Here is a 14,150-nt window from a genome sequence, read left to right as displayed (position 1 = left end):
GGCTTCCCTCGGCCTCCAAAGCTCGATTATTTTCAACTTCACAATACCATTCTGGATGATCGAGTTCTCTTCGGTGCATTCCTTGACCTCATAATTCTTCGACTCGATGCCTTCCGAAATTCTCGGATTACCATTCGATTTCTCAACACAGTTGGGATTGTCACCCATGTGCACATCAGTGAGTTCCCTCCCTAATCAAACTGCATTAGAAATAAGTCGAGCACCGGAATGTGATGACGACGGAAACATTTTAGCTCGGAAAACCATGGATGCCGGCAATTTCGATTCTATGAAACAAGAAACAATCCGAGAATGACAAGTACTAGTAAGTACTACGCGATTCAAAGTGCAAAGATAATCAACACATATTTCTTCGTGTTATCCATAATATGCAAAATACAAATATAACGAGTGATCTTAATAATAAAAGATAGGGTAAACTACACATATGACCACTCATCTATAGTTAAAAAATATTTTGGCCACCGTTGTTTTAATTTAATCAATCAGACCATCCAATTATTTAAATGCTTCAATCAAGTCACTTGCCATTAACTTTTGACGGTGGAGGTGATGTAGTAGTTAAAATTTAACCGAGAGAATGACATCTCAATTAATTTGTTGGAGTAATTGCATATTCAATCCTTGTTACTTACACAAGATGTCAATTTAATCCTAATTTTAATTCAATTTAATAAATTTAATCTTCTAATTAAATTGCGAAACTTGTCGATCTCTAATTGAATGATTAAATTTATTTAATTCATTAAATTTAGTTTACTCCAACCAATTACAAGAAAACAAACCAAGGGCGTTAGGCTGCCAAGCAAGTGAGCAACCACTAAAGCTAGTGTATTGAATGGTGTATACTTTACAACATATAGTATATATCTTGTATATAGATTTTTAAAATTTAATTTAAATTTAGAACATTTTATATATTTTAATTTAAATTAATATCTTAAGTTTAAAATTATATTTTTATTTTTATTTAAAAATATATTTTATTCTTATTTTAACTTTAAAAATATATTTTGTTATATATATATATAATTCTTTTATTAACTTAACAAATGAATTTTATTATTAACTTAGGATATGAATTTAAAATATGATATATAAATTTTATATATTTAATTAAAAATCTGCATACAATATATATATTATCTATTGTAATTATAAACCATTCAATATCCTAGTCTTAATGGTTGCTCATTTGCTTGACAGTCTAACGCCCCTAATTTGATTCCCCCAATTGCCAATTTTCTTTAAAATGTTTTCTTGTAATCAGAGGATCATACGTGTCAGTGTGACACCCTTGGAAGAAATTAAATTTAATGAATTGAATAAAATTATAAAAAAACTTAACTGTCCAATTAGAGACTGACAAGTGTTGCAATTTAATTAGAGGATTAAATTTATTGAATTTAATAAAAATTAGGATCAAATTGACATATTGTGTAAGTAACAAGGACCAAATATGTAATTACACCGAAAAATTAACTAAGACGTCATTCTCTCGGATAAGTTTTAACTGCAACATCACGTCCACTGTTAAAAGTTAACTACCATTGGTTTGATTGAAGCATTTAAATAATTAAGTAGTCTGATTGATTAAATTGAAACATCGGTGGTCAAAATAATTTTTTACCATAGTTGAGTGGTCACCCATGTAGTTTACCCTAGAAGATAATATATTCTTTTAGATGGTTTAAATTTGAATAATATTATCTATTTTTTTTGGGTAGATTTTTGTTTTAGGTTAGGAGTACTAATCTAAAGTTAGAATATTGCTGGTGGTAAGATTTAAATTTAATTTTATAAATTAAAATTTTTAAATCTCAACTACTTGTATCAAAAACACTCGTTAGTCAATAATATTATCTATAAAGATATCTAAATTTTATTTAAATCTAAACCAATACGAATACTACCATAATATCACATTAAAATACTGAAATATATATATATATATATATATATATATATATATATTGAGAATGTAGATAAATTTGGATAAGGGGCAAATTTGTCTAATTGGAGTAGAGAATTTCTTTATGTTCATAAACAAACGAAGAATAAACATTTTCAGATCCCAAATACCCCCAAAAGCAAAAAACAAAGAGGAAAGTACATCAATAGTACGTTGACTATAAGATATTACTTTAATAAATCATTCGACTATTAAAATTTATAAAATGATCTTCTAATTATAGAATGTTATTTTGTTATCTCTAAACTATTATAAGTTACAAAATGGTTACTTAAAAATTCATTATGTTCCAAACTAGTCATTTTTCATTAAAAAATTAATGGTATGCTAAGTTGAACGTTAATTTGTTAATTGTGATATGATAAAATATAATACCATAATCTCAAACGACTATTATATCTCAATCATCATGTTAACGTCCAGCTTAGACAACCGATAATTTTTTAATGAAAAAGGGTAAGTTTGAAATATAATGAATAATCGAGTGATCATTTTATAACTTTTAATTGTCGCGATACTTAATAAAGTACATTCTATAATAGAAGGATTATTTTGTAAATTTTATTAGTTTAGAGACTTAATAAAGTAATAGCCTATAGTTGAGGGACCATATGTACTTTACCCAAAAACAAAACATCCAATTTAACAAGTACATGTCAAACGACAATCAACTCAGCTCCCCAAAATCTAAATCCAACGGTGCAGATTCAAGTGCCCGAGATTAAAAATCCCTAAAAAAATATCCCAGAATTATCACAATAAAAAATTAAGAAAATTTTAAAAAATCTGCAACACCTCAAAAATGGAACTGAATGAAACCCAACAACACTACTTCACCAGCAACACCGTCACCGGCACCGCCACTCCGTCACCGACCAATGGGCTTCTGCTGCCTAACGAACGTGAAGGAGGGTCCCACCACATGGTTTACCCTCACTCCGTGCCGCCGGCGGTGACGTCGACGTTGGAGCCGGCGAGGAGGAAGAGAGGGAGGCCGAGGAAGTACGGAACGCCGGAACAGGCCCTGACTGCTAAGAAGATGGCGTCGTTCAGCTCCAAGGTGCGGAGAGAACTGCAGCAGCAGCAGCAGCAACAGTTGGATCTCGGTGGCGGTGGTGGGTCTTTGAAGAAGTCTCAGTTGGTTGCATTAGGTGGGTGTTTTTGATAAAAAAATTTATTACTTTTGAGTACCCTTTTCTGTGAATTTGATGGCTTTTGGGGGGATTTTGTTGCAAATTTGTTAGATGAGGTTTTTGGTGCATTGCTCTGTGGGGGTATATTTGCAAAAGTAAGTACTTTTGAACCCTTTTAAAAGAATCTGAGAAGTTTTTGTTGCAAAGTGGGATTGATAAGGCTTTGATGAATTGCTTGTGAAAATGTGGCCTTTGTTTGCTCTGATAGAATAAAAAAAAAAAACTTTCTTTTTTGGTACCTAGTCTTGAATTGTAACTTTTTCTAGGGGCCCTGTTGCAAATTTCTTGAAATTAGGGATGTTTTAGTTTACGGAGTTTGAACCATCACATTTGTTTGCTCCACGTGTTTTCTTTTCCTATTAGTCTCTTATTTTGCCATCTTTTTTTTTTTTGTGAATTTGAAGATGCTTGAGGAGCGTGTTGCAAATTTGTTAGATATTGATAAGGTTTTTTGGTGCATTGATCTGTGGGGGTGTTTTTGCAAAAGTAAGTCTATTTTTGATACCTCTTCTTAAAAGAATTTAAACGACTTTTGTTGCATTGACCTGTGGGGATATTTTTGCAGAAGTACCTAGTTTTGCAAAAGTACCTTGTTGCAAACTTCTTGAAATTAAAGCTGTTTTAGTTCACTGAGCGTGAATCATCACATTTGTTTGCTCCATGTGTTTTCTTTTCCTATCATAGTCTCCTCTTTTGGCATCTTTTTGTGAATTTTAAGATGCTTGAGGAGCTTGTTGCATTTTTTTTTAAACTGAGAAGGTTTTAAATGCTTGTTATTATGGTCCATTGTTTTTATTTGGTTGTTTTAAATGACCCCCTTCCCCTCTTAAAGTTTTGCAATGGTTGATAGTATAGTTTGTAATTTGATGAAATTTTTAGTTTACTATTCACCTTTAGATCTTCGATCAATGTGTGGTATTTTGCATAAACGATTTTGTAAAATCTTTGGAGGGAAAATGATTTAACTCTAATCCGTGTGATCATCATCTTTGCATTATATTAATGTCTTAGTTCATTCTAGTGTTCCTCAACTTGCATGGTTGCATTGATTCATTATCGGAGTCATCTAGTTTACTTTCAGCTCGAACACAACACATTCATGTGCTTATATTTTGTACAATGTTAAAATGAGGACAAATAGATGGATATATTTAGTTTCATGTGCTTATTATTGTTTGGTTGATTCATAATATCGTGTATATAAATGATCTCTTTCATAGCCGTTTTCATTAACGGGGTTGTATGGTGTTCGGTTTGAAGTAAGTTGAGTCATTGTTTGATTATATATGGCTTGCAGTCGCAGTTTGACACTTAAGGTCTCGCTCTTTCTACCCTTTAATTGATGCAGGTAATGCAGGCCAAGGTTTTACTCCACATGTTGTCGATGTAGTTTCTGGAGAGGTACGGCATACATTACTTACCGAAACTTTTGTTGATAATTTTAGTGCATGTTGGCATTAGTTATACATATCCATGGGGTATTGATACTGATGCATACCAGTTCCCTTGTCATTTTCGTAATCTGTTAAAATGTAACTTCTTCGTCGTCGATTTCCTTAAAAAATTGGCATGGTTGGACTCCTAAGCATGATTCGGTTAAATATGATGTCGTATTTGTTTTGTGAGTGCTGTAGTAGCCGATAAACAATGACATGAGAGTAGTTTTTTAACGTTGATATTTACAAAATCGATTTACAACAGTCTTGATTCTTTTAGTATTGTTTCTATATGTTAATAGAATTGTTTCCTCTCCTTCTTGACGTGATATATTGATCCAAATAGGATGTGGGCCAAAAAGTACTGATGTTCATGCAACAAAGCAAGCGCGAAGTATGTATTTTGTCCGCATCTGGTACAATCTCGAATGCATCTCTTCGCCAACCAGCAACATCCGGCGGTAACATTGCATATGAGGTAACTGCTTCTTTTTCTCGTTTTATTGTAATTATTTTATATCGAACAAGATAGTTTCATGTTTATGATGCATTTGCCATGCTCAAATTCCGAAAAAATCTCGTACATATTAGCTTTTTTATTTTATCGTTTCGGTTAATTCACAATGTATCTGCTTAAAATATGCTAATTTGTACTGTCAAAATATGATTCGTTTTCCTGGTGATATGATATTAGGGTCGGTTTGAGATCATTTCATTATCGGGATCTTATGTTCGGAATGAAATAGGAGGGAGGACCGGTGGGCTCAGTGTATGTCTATCAAGTGCAGATGGCCAGATTATTGGTGGCGGAGTTGGTGGACCTCTAAAGGCTGCCGGCCCGGTTCAGGTATTCGTATAATCATATTAGTATTTGATTTGGGGAAGGGGATTGGTACGAACGGTGGGAGAACATTGTATCTATCATCGAGCCAAATGCTGAATTTATTGCCATACAGGTTATTGTCGGTACATTTACGATAAACAACAAGAAGGATGTTAGTGCAGGGGCAAAAGGTGATGCCTCCGGCAGCAAGTTGCCATATACGGTTGGAGGGAATTCAACATCTAATGTCGCCTTTCGCTCGGCTTTTGAAACTTCAGGAAGAAACCCGATTCCGGGAAATGACGATTACCAAAGTTTCGGAGGAAGTCATTTCGTGATGCAACCGCGAGGCATGCATATGGCACCTCGGTCGTCGGATTGGAGGATTTCCCTAGATGATAGAACCGGGTTCGAATTAACTGGTTAGAATCTTGTCTACGTTCACACACACATTTATACATGCATGCATACTGGCACGTCAAGAAATGCTGAAAGCAACTATCTATTACAGGAAAAACAGGTCAATCTCCGCAGAACGAGGACTACGATCAGCTCGCCGGATAGACATTTGATTTGCAAACGAAACACCGTTTCGTCATAGATATTTACGTAACCAACTTTTTTTTTCCTTACGAAGACCTAATTGATGTACAACTATATGGTCCTTCCACCTTTCCTGGAGTGCAATATGATATGCATGTACAGGTCAGCACGTTAGGCTCCGTTTGGAGTACGGTGGGGAAGGCCTATTTGTTAACCGACATCCGATGGCATGCGAGTTTCTCGCTGTGCGACTGAATAGAACGTTACTCGATATCGATTAGGAGGATATCGGATACTCTCACCGTGGTCGAAATGGAGCCTATGATATGCCTGCATGGAGCAAGGTGATGTGGCCTTTGACAATCCTAGTTCTTTGTTTAGTTGAAATGTTTTTCTTTTACTTAATATTGTTAAAAACTTTGAGTTTGAATGTTAGTAATTATTATTTGAATTAGTATTAAATTGTGTAATTATAATATTTTGATTATTATGGATTTTTTATATTGAAAGCCTCGATATAATAAATTTTAATTAATTATTAATTACTCAATCTTTTAAAATTAGGGAAAATTGACTTTTGGCCTCTAAATTTTTCAATCTCTTTCAATTTGGTCTTTAATATTTTGGGTAAATTATATGTTTAGTACATAAATTATCAATTTTGATACTTAAATTTTTAGTTTTTTAAAACTTATATCTATCGTTCCGTTTTTATTTTGTTTTAGTACTTTGACATATAAAAATTAATGGGTGTTTCTATGGGTAAATTGGATTATTCACCACTCAATTATCTTTTTACTCCTATTTTGGTCACTAAAGTTAATTTTTTAATTTAATTACTTAACTTTCAAATTACTTTTAATTAAATCAATCCATCTAACTTTCAAATTTATTTTTTATTTTTCATTATATATCAATAAAATAAAAATGTCATATCACAAACATTATTAATAAAATAGAGTGATTAAAATATTAGCAATTTGAAATTGAAAAATTTTAAACTTCGGTATCAAAATAGGAGTGAAAAGATAGTTGAGTGATGAATGATGTAATTTACCTATAAAAATATGCAGTGTTGTTAAGTTTTTAACGACGATGTATTAAAATGAAACAAAAATTAAATGTTAGATAAAAATTGAAAGTTTAAGTATTAAAATGGATCAAAATTAATAGTTTAGGTACCAAATGTGTAGTTACTTAACTTTTTTAACTCACGTTAATCCTAGACTTAAATTTTGAGTCATCTTGATTTAAAGGACTAAAAATGGAGTTGTCAAGGTTATGGACTAATGTGAAAAAAAGTTCAAGGACCAATAAGGAAATAAGTGTAAAGTTTAAGAATTAATATATTAACGTGTCGATAACGACGATATTATTACGTTGCCCTTGACTTTTAAACCTCATCATTGTGCGAATAAACCAGCAAATGGATCTTGTCACGTCGCCGGTGGCGGCTTTGTTGTTGCCGATCATCATCGGTTTCGTCCTACTTTCACATGGATGCCGGAGAATCCTGGCCGGCTGCGAAGCGGCTGTTTTGCATTCTTCCTCGGAAGCGATTTGTTGGGAACAATTTAACAATGCTTCGAAAAAGAAAGAACCAATCAAAAGTCCACCGCCTCCTATGAAAAGTCTTCCTCGTGGTTTCTTACCCAAGCCTCCCCGTCACAAGGCACCGCCACCATTATCCGGACCAGTGTTTCTGCCGCCACCGCCGCCTGAACAACCTATGTTAACTTAGGCCTTTGTTCATCAACTGTACTAAAAACCCAAGTGTGCATCTTATAAAATTTTGATGTAATGAAATTGAAGTTTGATATTTTTAGCTTATATTTTTGCTAAGTTATATATATTAATTTTCAGGAAATGGTAGCTATTTATTATAAAAAAATTATTAGTGAATTGCATAAAAAGTCTTTTTCGTGTAATAAATTATTTGTTTTTTTAAAAAAAAAACTACATTACATATTTTAAATAGAAAAATTATATGTTGACGTGATAAAAATATTTAATATAATTTTTTGGGTAAACTATGTATCAGTTTTGATCTGTTTTAATACTTAAACTTTTAATTTTTAATATCATATATAATGTTTGCACAACTTATCCTAGAACATAATAATAATAATATAATTATAAAGAGACATTTTTAATGATTTTTAGAATGTTTTCGAAACGAAAATGATATATATATATATATATATATAATTTAACCAAATAGAAGATTTTAAAAACTCAATAATAAGATAAAGTGATTAATTAATGATGATATTGTGAATATATTATTATTTAAATGAAAAAAGACTATCAAATAAAAAATCTCTAAAAATTTAAAATGAATAAAAATAAATTATCCATTATTATTAACTTACCGAAATCAATATGTTATAACTTAAAACTAAAAAATTAAAAATAACACATAATTTATTTTAAAAAATCCTATAATATTGGGGCAAAACTGCCACGATAATGTTTAAGGGAAACTTTTATTCCCAAGATAATGAAGCCATGATATTATTTCCCACAATGGAGTGATTGCTATAGGAAATATGGAAAGCTCGGCGTCTTCAGATTTGATGGAGCTCTCGTCGTCTTCAACTTGGATATCCCGGCCTCTTTAGCAGATGTGGAAGCGTGGATCTCTCGGCGTCTTTGCATGGAAGGCTGGATATCTCGGCGTCTTTAACGCAATTTCATGCATGATAGATATGTGGGAGCTGTGCATGTATGATTGAACTCTCGACGTCTTCAGTTGGATTCTTCATAGGAAATCTCGGCGTCTTCAGTGCTGTGCATGGGACTGGACGTGAGAAATCACGGGTTCTGCAGGGAGAAAGCACATAAATCACGGGTTGAGCAGGGGCTGCACGTCTGCATGTGGGGGTCCTGCACGTCTTCATGTGGGGGGCATGCAATTGTTGGATTTCTCGGCGTCTTCTTCACATTTAGGTAAGGATTTCTCAGCGTTTTCGTGGAAATCTCGGCGTCTTCTTAACAAATAAATCCAATAATGCATGCATGGATGAGTTACGAATGTGTTTATAAGAGACTGCTCAGGGCTGAGGTAATTCACAATTACAGAAGCAGTGAGAGCTCGGGGCTGAGGCAATTCACAATTACAGAAGCAGTGAGAGCCTGAGAGGGAGATCGATCAGCAGCAAGATCACAAAGCATAGCCTGAGGTAATTTAAACTCAAGCCCTAGATCTCATTTGATTCTTGTTTTAAAGGTTTAGGGTTTCATATTGATCTCATAATTTTAGTTTCATAAGTTTATTAATTTTGTGATTATATGTTGTTACACTCTGAAATAATAATTTATATGTTGTTACATAATTTGAAATAAGGTTGGGACCATTTTGGAACATTGTAAAGTTTTAGGGACCGTTTTGTAAAATTTTTGGAATTTAAGGAATAAGAGTAAATTATTAAAAGTTGCTATACTATGCTGGAATTTAGTATTAGTATGCTTAATTGGTTAAATTTGAAAGAATTTATAAATTTATGGATTAAATTGCTAAGTTTGAAAATGTTGAGAACCAACTAGTAATTAGGGATCATTTTGTAAAATTTGAGGAATTTAAGGAATTAGAGTAAATTATAAAAAGTTGGTATACTATGCTTGAATTTAGTATTAATATGCTTAATTGGTTAAATTTGAAAGAATTTATAAATTTAGTGATTAAATTGCAAAGTTTGAAAATGTTGAGAAGCAAATAGTAATTAGGGATCATTTTATATTTGATGTTTATTTTTTATTAAAGTAGATAACATGCAATTGATTATTTGAATAAAACAATGTAATAATTGAGTGTAATATTTAATTTTTTTTGTCTAGATTTGTTGAAACATGGCAGAAGAAAATGTTCTTTTGAGACTAGATGGTCGACACATTTCGAGTAATTTGGGAGAACTGGTAATATGATCGACTTATTTTTATTTGAGAACGGTGTATTAATTCTAATTACAATGATTAATAAATTGCAGGATGACGAACAACGAGTCCTTCGTCCTCAACTTATCAACTGTGAGATGCCAGATCAACGTATTGTTGATAATTTGAAAACAGTGGGTTTTTATGATGTTGCTTTTGTAAGAGAATTTCGGTTGATCCCCGGTTTGATAAGTGCATTAATTGAAAGGTGGAGACCAGAAACTCATACTTTTCATCTTCCATATGGTGAATGTACGATCACTTTGGAGGATGTGGCTTTACAACTAGGGGTTCCTACAAATAGAATGGCAGTGGTTGGAAATACAGATCTTGACATGTTTGAAATATGTGAGCGTTACCTTGGGAAGGTACCAGACAAAGATATAGCAAAAGGGTCACGGCTGAGATTATCCTGGTTGGCAAATGAGTTTAAGCTCGATCCACAATGTAGTGAGCGAGACATTATATATGCAACTCGAGCATATATATTACGTTTGATCGGCGGAATCTTGATGCCAGATAAATCCAGTAATCTTGTCCATATACAATATCTTCCGTTTTTGGAGAACTTCTTTATGACCCGTCAGTATAGTTGGGGATCAACAATATTGGCATTCTTGTATCGCGAGATGTGCAAGGCATCATTAATTGTTAATGATGCGTATACGACTGAAATCGGTGGATGCACGATGTTATTACAATCGTGGGCGTGGTACAGAATTCCATGGTTAACACCGATTAGCCGAATTGCAGTTGACTTTCCTCTTGCCGGAAGGTAATTTTATTGATTTAAAATATTTTATCTTTAATTAAATAAAGAATATTTTGTAAATGAAAAATAATTACAGAATTTTATTTTGATTGGTATACAGATGGAGGCATAAAATAGAAAGAACGGGGTTAGCGCACAACAACGTGAAAGAGTTTAGGTTTAAGATTGACATCAAATGTAAAGTTGAGGTATATATAAAATTAATAAGTGAATTTATTTTTTATTTTTTATTATGTTTATATTATAATATTGTTATTTATTAATTTGTTGATTTTTATAATTATTTAATTAAATAATAACTATATAATTTTATTTTATAGTTTATTTGGAGGCCGTACGATGATCAAGAAATTATTTCGTGCGTACCTCAACATGTCTGGGAGGGTTGTGAATATTGGTGTGCTGTTACACCATTGATCCATTTCATGTTTGTGGAGTTCCAATTTGCCGATAGAGTGTTGAGGCAGTTCGGCTTCCACCAACATATTTCAGTCATTCTAGAGAATCATGATGCTCTCCATCGATTAGATGGGCGGGGTAGGGTCGGTGAGGCATGCTAACCATATCAATCATTGGAACAACAGGGGTTCATACTTGCCAACGCTCACTCCCATACAAGCAGATGACTTTGACTTCAAGAGTTCGGATTACCTGAATTATTTTTGGGAACATGGAAAGCCGTTCTTGACAACGATCAGAGAAAGGCGACAATTTATAGAGTATACGAAAAAATTCGGTAAACCCGAGAAACCAAGAAGGACTGGGACTGGGAGTGGGAGTGGGAGCGGGAGTGGGAGTGGGAGTAGGAGTTCTTCTCACCGTGGAGCAGAACAAGAGACAATGGATAATATCCCACCAGAATCTTTTGATAACACAAGATCATTTAGTCAAGTGGTTGGTGATTCTGGTGTTACGCCCTACACTCCTCAGCATGTTCCTCATCAATCACTCATGTTCCCTCCTATGTTTGGGGCAACAAATGATTTTGATCAGATGACATCTATGATGACAAGTACGAGTGTTTGTCCTCAGATGGGAGAGCATAGTGGTGGTGGGCATGTATTTACAACACCAAAACCTATGCCCTCGATGAATGAGCATGTTGGTTATGCTGAACAAACTCCTAAACAAGTGCAACGACAACAACGAAACCGACGTGGACCTCGACATTATTACTCAACAACACCCCGAGTCCGACAAGAGTTGTAATTCTTATTTTAATTATTTGTATCAAATTAAAGTAATTGAATCGAATATATTTACTATTATTATATCAGTAAGTATAAATCATTAAAGTCAAGTAATTATTATTAAATCATTAAAATTAAATCATTAAAATTAAGTAATTATTATTAAATTATTAAAATTAAATCATTAAAGTAATTATTTATTAAATCATTAAATCATTAAATCATTAAATCATTAAAGTAATTATTATTAAAGCATTAAAGTTAAATCATTAAAGTCATTATTATTAAATCATTAAAGTAATTATTATTAAAGCATTAAAGTTAAATCATTAAATCATTAAAATTAAATCATTAAAGTAATTATTATTAAATCATTAAAATTAAATCAGTAAAGTAATTATTATTAAATCATTAAAGTTAAATCATTAAAGTAATTATTATTAAATCATTAAAGTTAAATAATTATTATTAAATCATTAAAGTTAAATAATTAAATTTAAATAATTATTATTAAATATGTACTCGAGTAATTGAATCGCATATAATATAAAAATTTATAAAATAATAAGATTACTGCTGAGGTCTATACTGTGGAAGGTTTGGACAATTTCTTTTTGAATGCCCTTCACCTCTACATAATCCACACCTCTTCGGTTGACCTTTCTCTCTAATATGTATATCCATACTGGTATGAATACGAGTAGATTCTGGTCGACCCGTTGGACTTCTACGAAGTAGTGGATTTGGCAACCATTCATCATGATCTCGATTGTCCCAATAAGATTCATTTGGGATCAGTCTGAACTCATAGTTGTATATATTTAATATCCTCTGTAGGTGAAAGCACTCATCAACATAAGTGTATGAATTGATTCCAGTATGCATACATGCAGCGACTGCATGAGCACACGGATATCTCCACGCCTGAAAGCGGCCACAATCACACCATCTTTGTCGTAAATTAACAGTAAATGATTCTCGATCTGCTCCTTCGTTGCGACGTATGCATGCGATGAAAACAAAAGTATGTCCAATTCGATCGAAGTCATGAACAAACATTGAGGTTGCCATACGCTTATTTGCTTCCATTGCTTCTACCACCGCCGGAGCCCAGATTTTACCTCGATTTATCAGACACTTGATCTCTTTCCCTTTATCAGACCAAACTTTAGCCAACCTAAAGTACGTCTCTTTCACCACACTCGCTATTGGGAGATGTCGTGTACCTTTTAGTACTGAATTAATGGCCTCAGCAAGGTTTGTAGTCATGTGTCCGTATCTCCGACCACAATCGTATGCTTGCGACCACTTCTCCCGCTCGATTTTCGACGCCCATTTCCAAACGCGCTCATCTATGGCCTTCAAATCCTCCAATCTCTTGTCAAAATTTGGTTGGCGTAGTTCATATCCTGTTTCAAAATAGATATTGTGTTAAAGTCAATTTATAAACAAACACATAAATGAGTACAAATGCTGAAAATAAAACTTACCCATGCTGACTATCTCCCTACGAATACGACCGTTATGAAACTTCTCAATACAATTCTTACCAATATGACGGATACAATATGCGGGATATGCGTGCGGAGGTGTCCAACGACTTCCCGGTCGTTCAATTGCTGCCAAAAGGCCAGTTCCTCGATCGGATATAAAGGAAACTCCTTCTTCTCGGACGACATACTTACATAGATTATTGAGAAAGAAGTCCCAAGCCTGTGTTGTCTCTCCTTCAACGATGGCGAATGCAATTGGGAATATATTTCGTTGACCATCCTGCGCAACTGCTATCAATAATATATGTCTGTATTGACCGTATAACCACGTACCATCTATTTGGACCATACGTTTGCAAAATAGAAAACCTTCTATGCAAGACTTGAATGCCCAAAAGAGTCTATGGAATATTCTCTTCCCTTGAACAAGTTGATCTTCTCGGTCGTATGCAGGCATGGTCTGAGACTTCACGATGGTTCCAGGTATGAATTGTTTCATAGCTCGTAACAAATCAGGTAACTCATTGTATGATGTATCCCAATCGCCATATATCAACCTCCTTGCCTTCTCCTTCGCATGCCAAACGGGTTTGTATTTTACATTGTATCTGAACTGGTCTCGAATAGATGCAGCTAACACCGAGCAAGGGATCCTTGGATTTTGTTCAACCAAAACCTTCACATATTGACAAATTACATCAGAGTCCAGTAGTCGGTGGTCTTGTTCGATAGAGTTTTGCAAACATGTGTGTGGACCATTGTACCTTGTGATGA

The 14,150-nt window shown here is 33.6% G+C and overlaps 1 protein-coding gene across 2 annotated transcripts; it reads left to right on the top strand.

The window, feature by feature from the left end:
• The first annotated feature begins 2,766 nt into the window (after window positions 1-2,766).
• On the top strand, window positions 2,767-6,291 carry LOC120163819 (AT-hook motif nuclear-localized protein 14-like). Of its 2 annotated transcripts, XM_039173644.1 has the most exons (7): window positions 2,767-3,144; window positions 4,535-4,587; window positions 4,969-5,100; window positions 5,317-5,469; window positions 5,579-5,636; window positions 5,709-5,867; window positions 5,957-6,291. In XM_039173644.1, exons 1-7 carry the CDS (start codon window positions 2,796-2,798, stop codon window positions 6,007-6,009), a joined length of 957 nt encoding a protein of 318 aa, XP_039029575.1. In that variant the 5' UTR covers window positions 2,767-2,795; the 3' UTR covers window positions 6,010-6,291. The 2 variants fall into 2 exon arrangements, with proteins under 2 accessions (XP_039029575.1, XP_039029574.1); XM_039173643.1 differs by having other exon boundaries at window positions 2,775-3,144; window positions 5,579-5,867; window positions 5,957-6,286.
• The last annotated feature ends 7,859 nt before the right edge of the window (window positions 6,292-14,150 follow it).

This window comes from Hibiscus syriacus, unplaced genomic scaffold (assembly GCF_006381635.1).
Source record: "Hibiscus syriacus cultivar Baekdansim isolate YM2019G1 unplaced genomic scaffold, ASM638163v2 tig00111498_pilon, whole genome shotgun sequence".
Taxonomy (NCBI): Eukaryota; Viridiplantae; Streptophyta; class Magnoliopsida; order Malvales; family Malvaceae; genus Hibiscus; species Hibiscus syriacus.
Note: the sequence above shows the minus strand (reverse complement) of the source record. Positions and strands in the feature narration are given on the sequence as shown.

Excerpts from the sequence above, each read along its gene's own strand:
- LOC120163819 (XM_039173643.1), top strand. The coding sequence starts at position 2,796 with ATGGAACTGAATGAAACCCAACAACACTACTTCACCAGCAACACCGTC. Across the intron at positions 3,145-4,534 it reads GTCTCAGTTGGTTGCATTAG|GTAATGCAGGCCAAGGTTTT; the intron begins GTGGGTGTTTTT and ends TAATTGATGCAG. Across the intron at positions 4,588-4,968 it reads TCGATGTAGTTTCTGGAGAG|GATGTGGGCCAAAAAGTACT; the intron begins GTACGGCATACA and ends TGATCCAAATAG.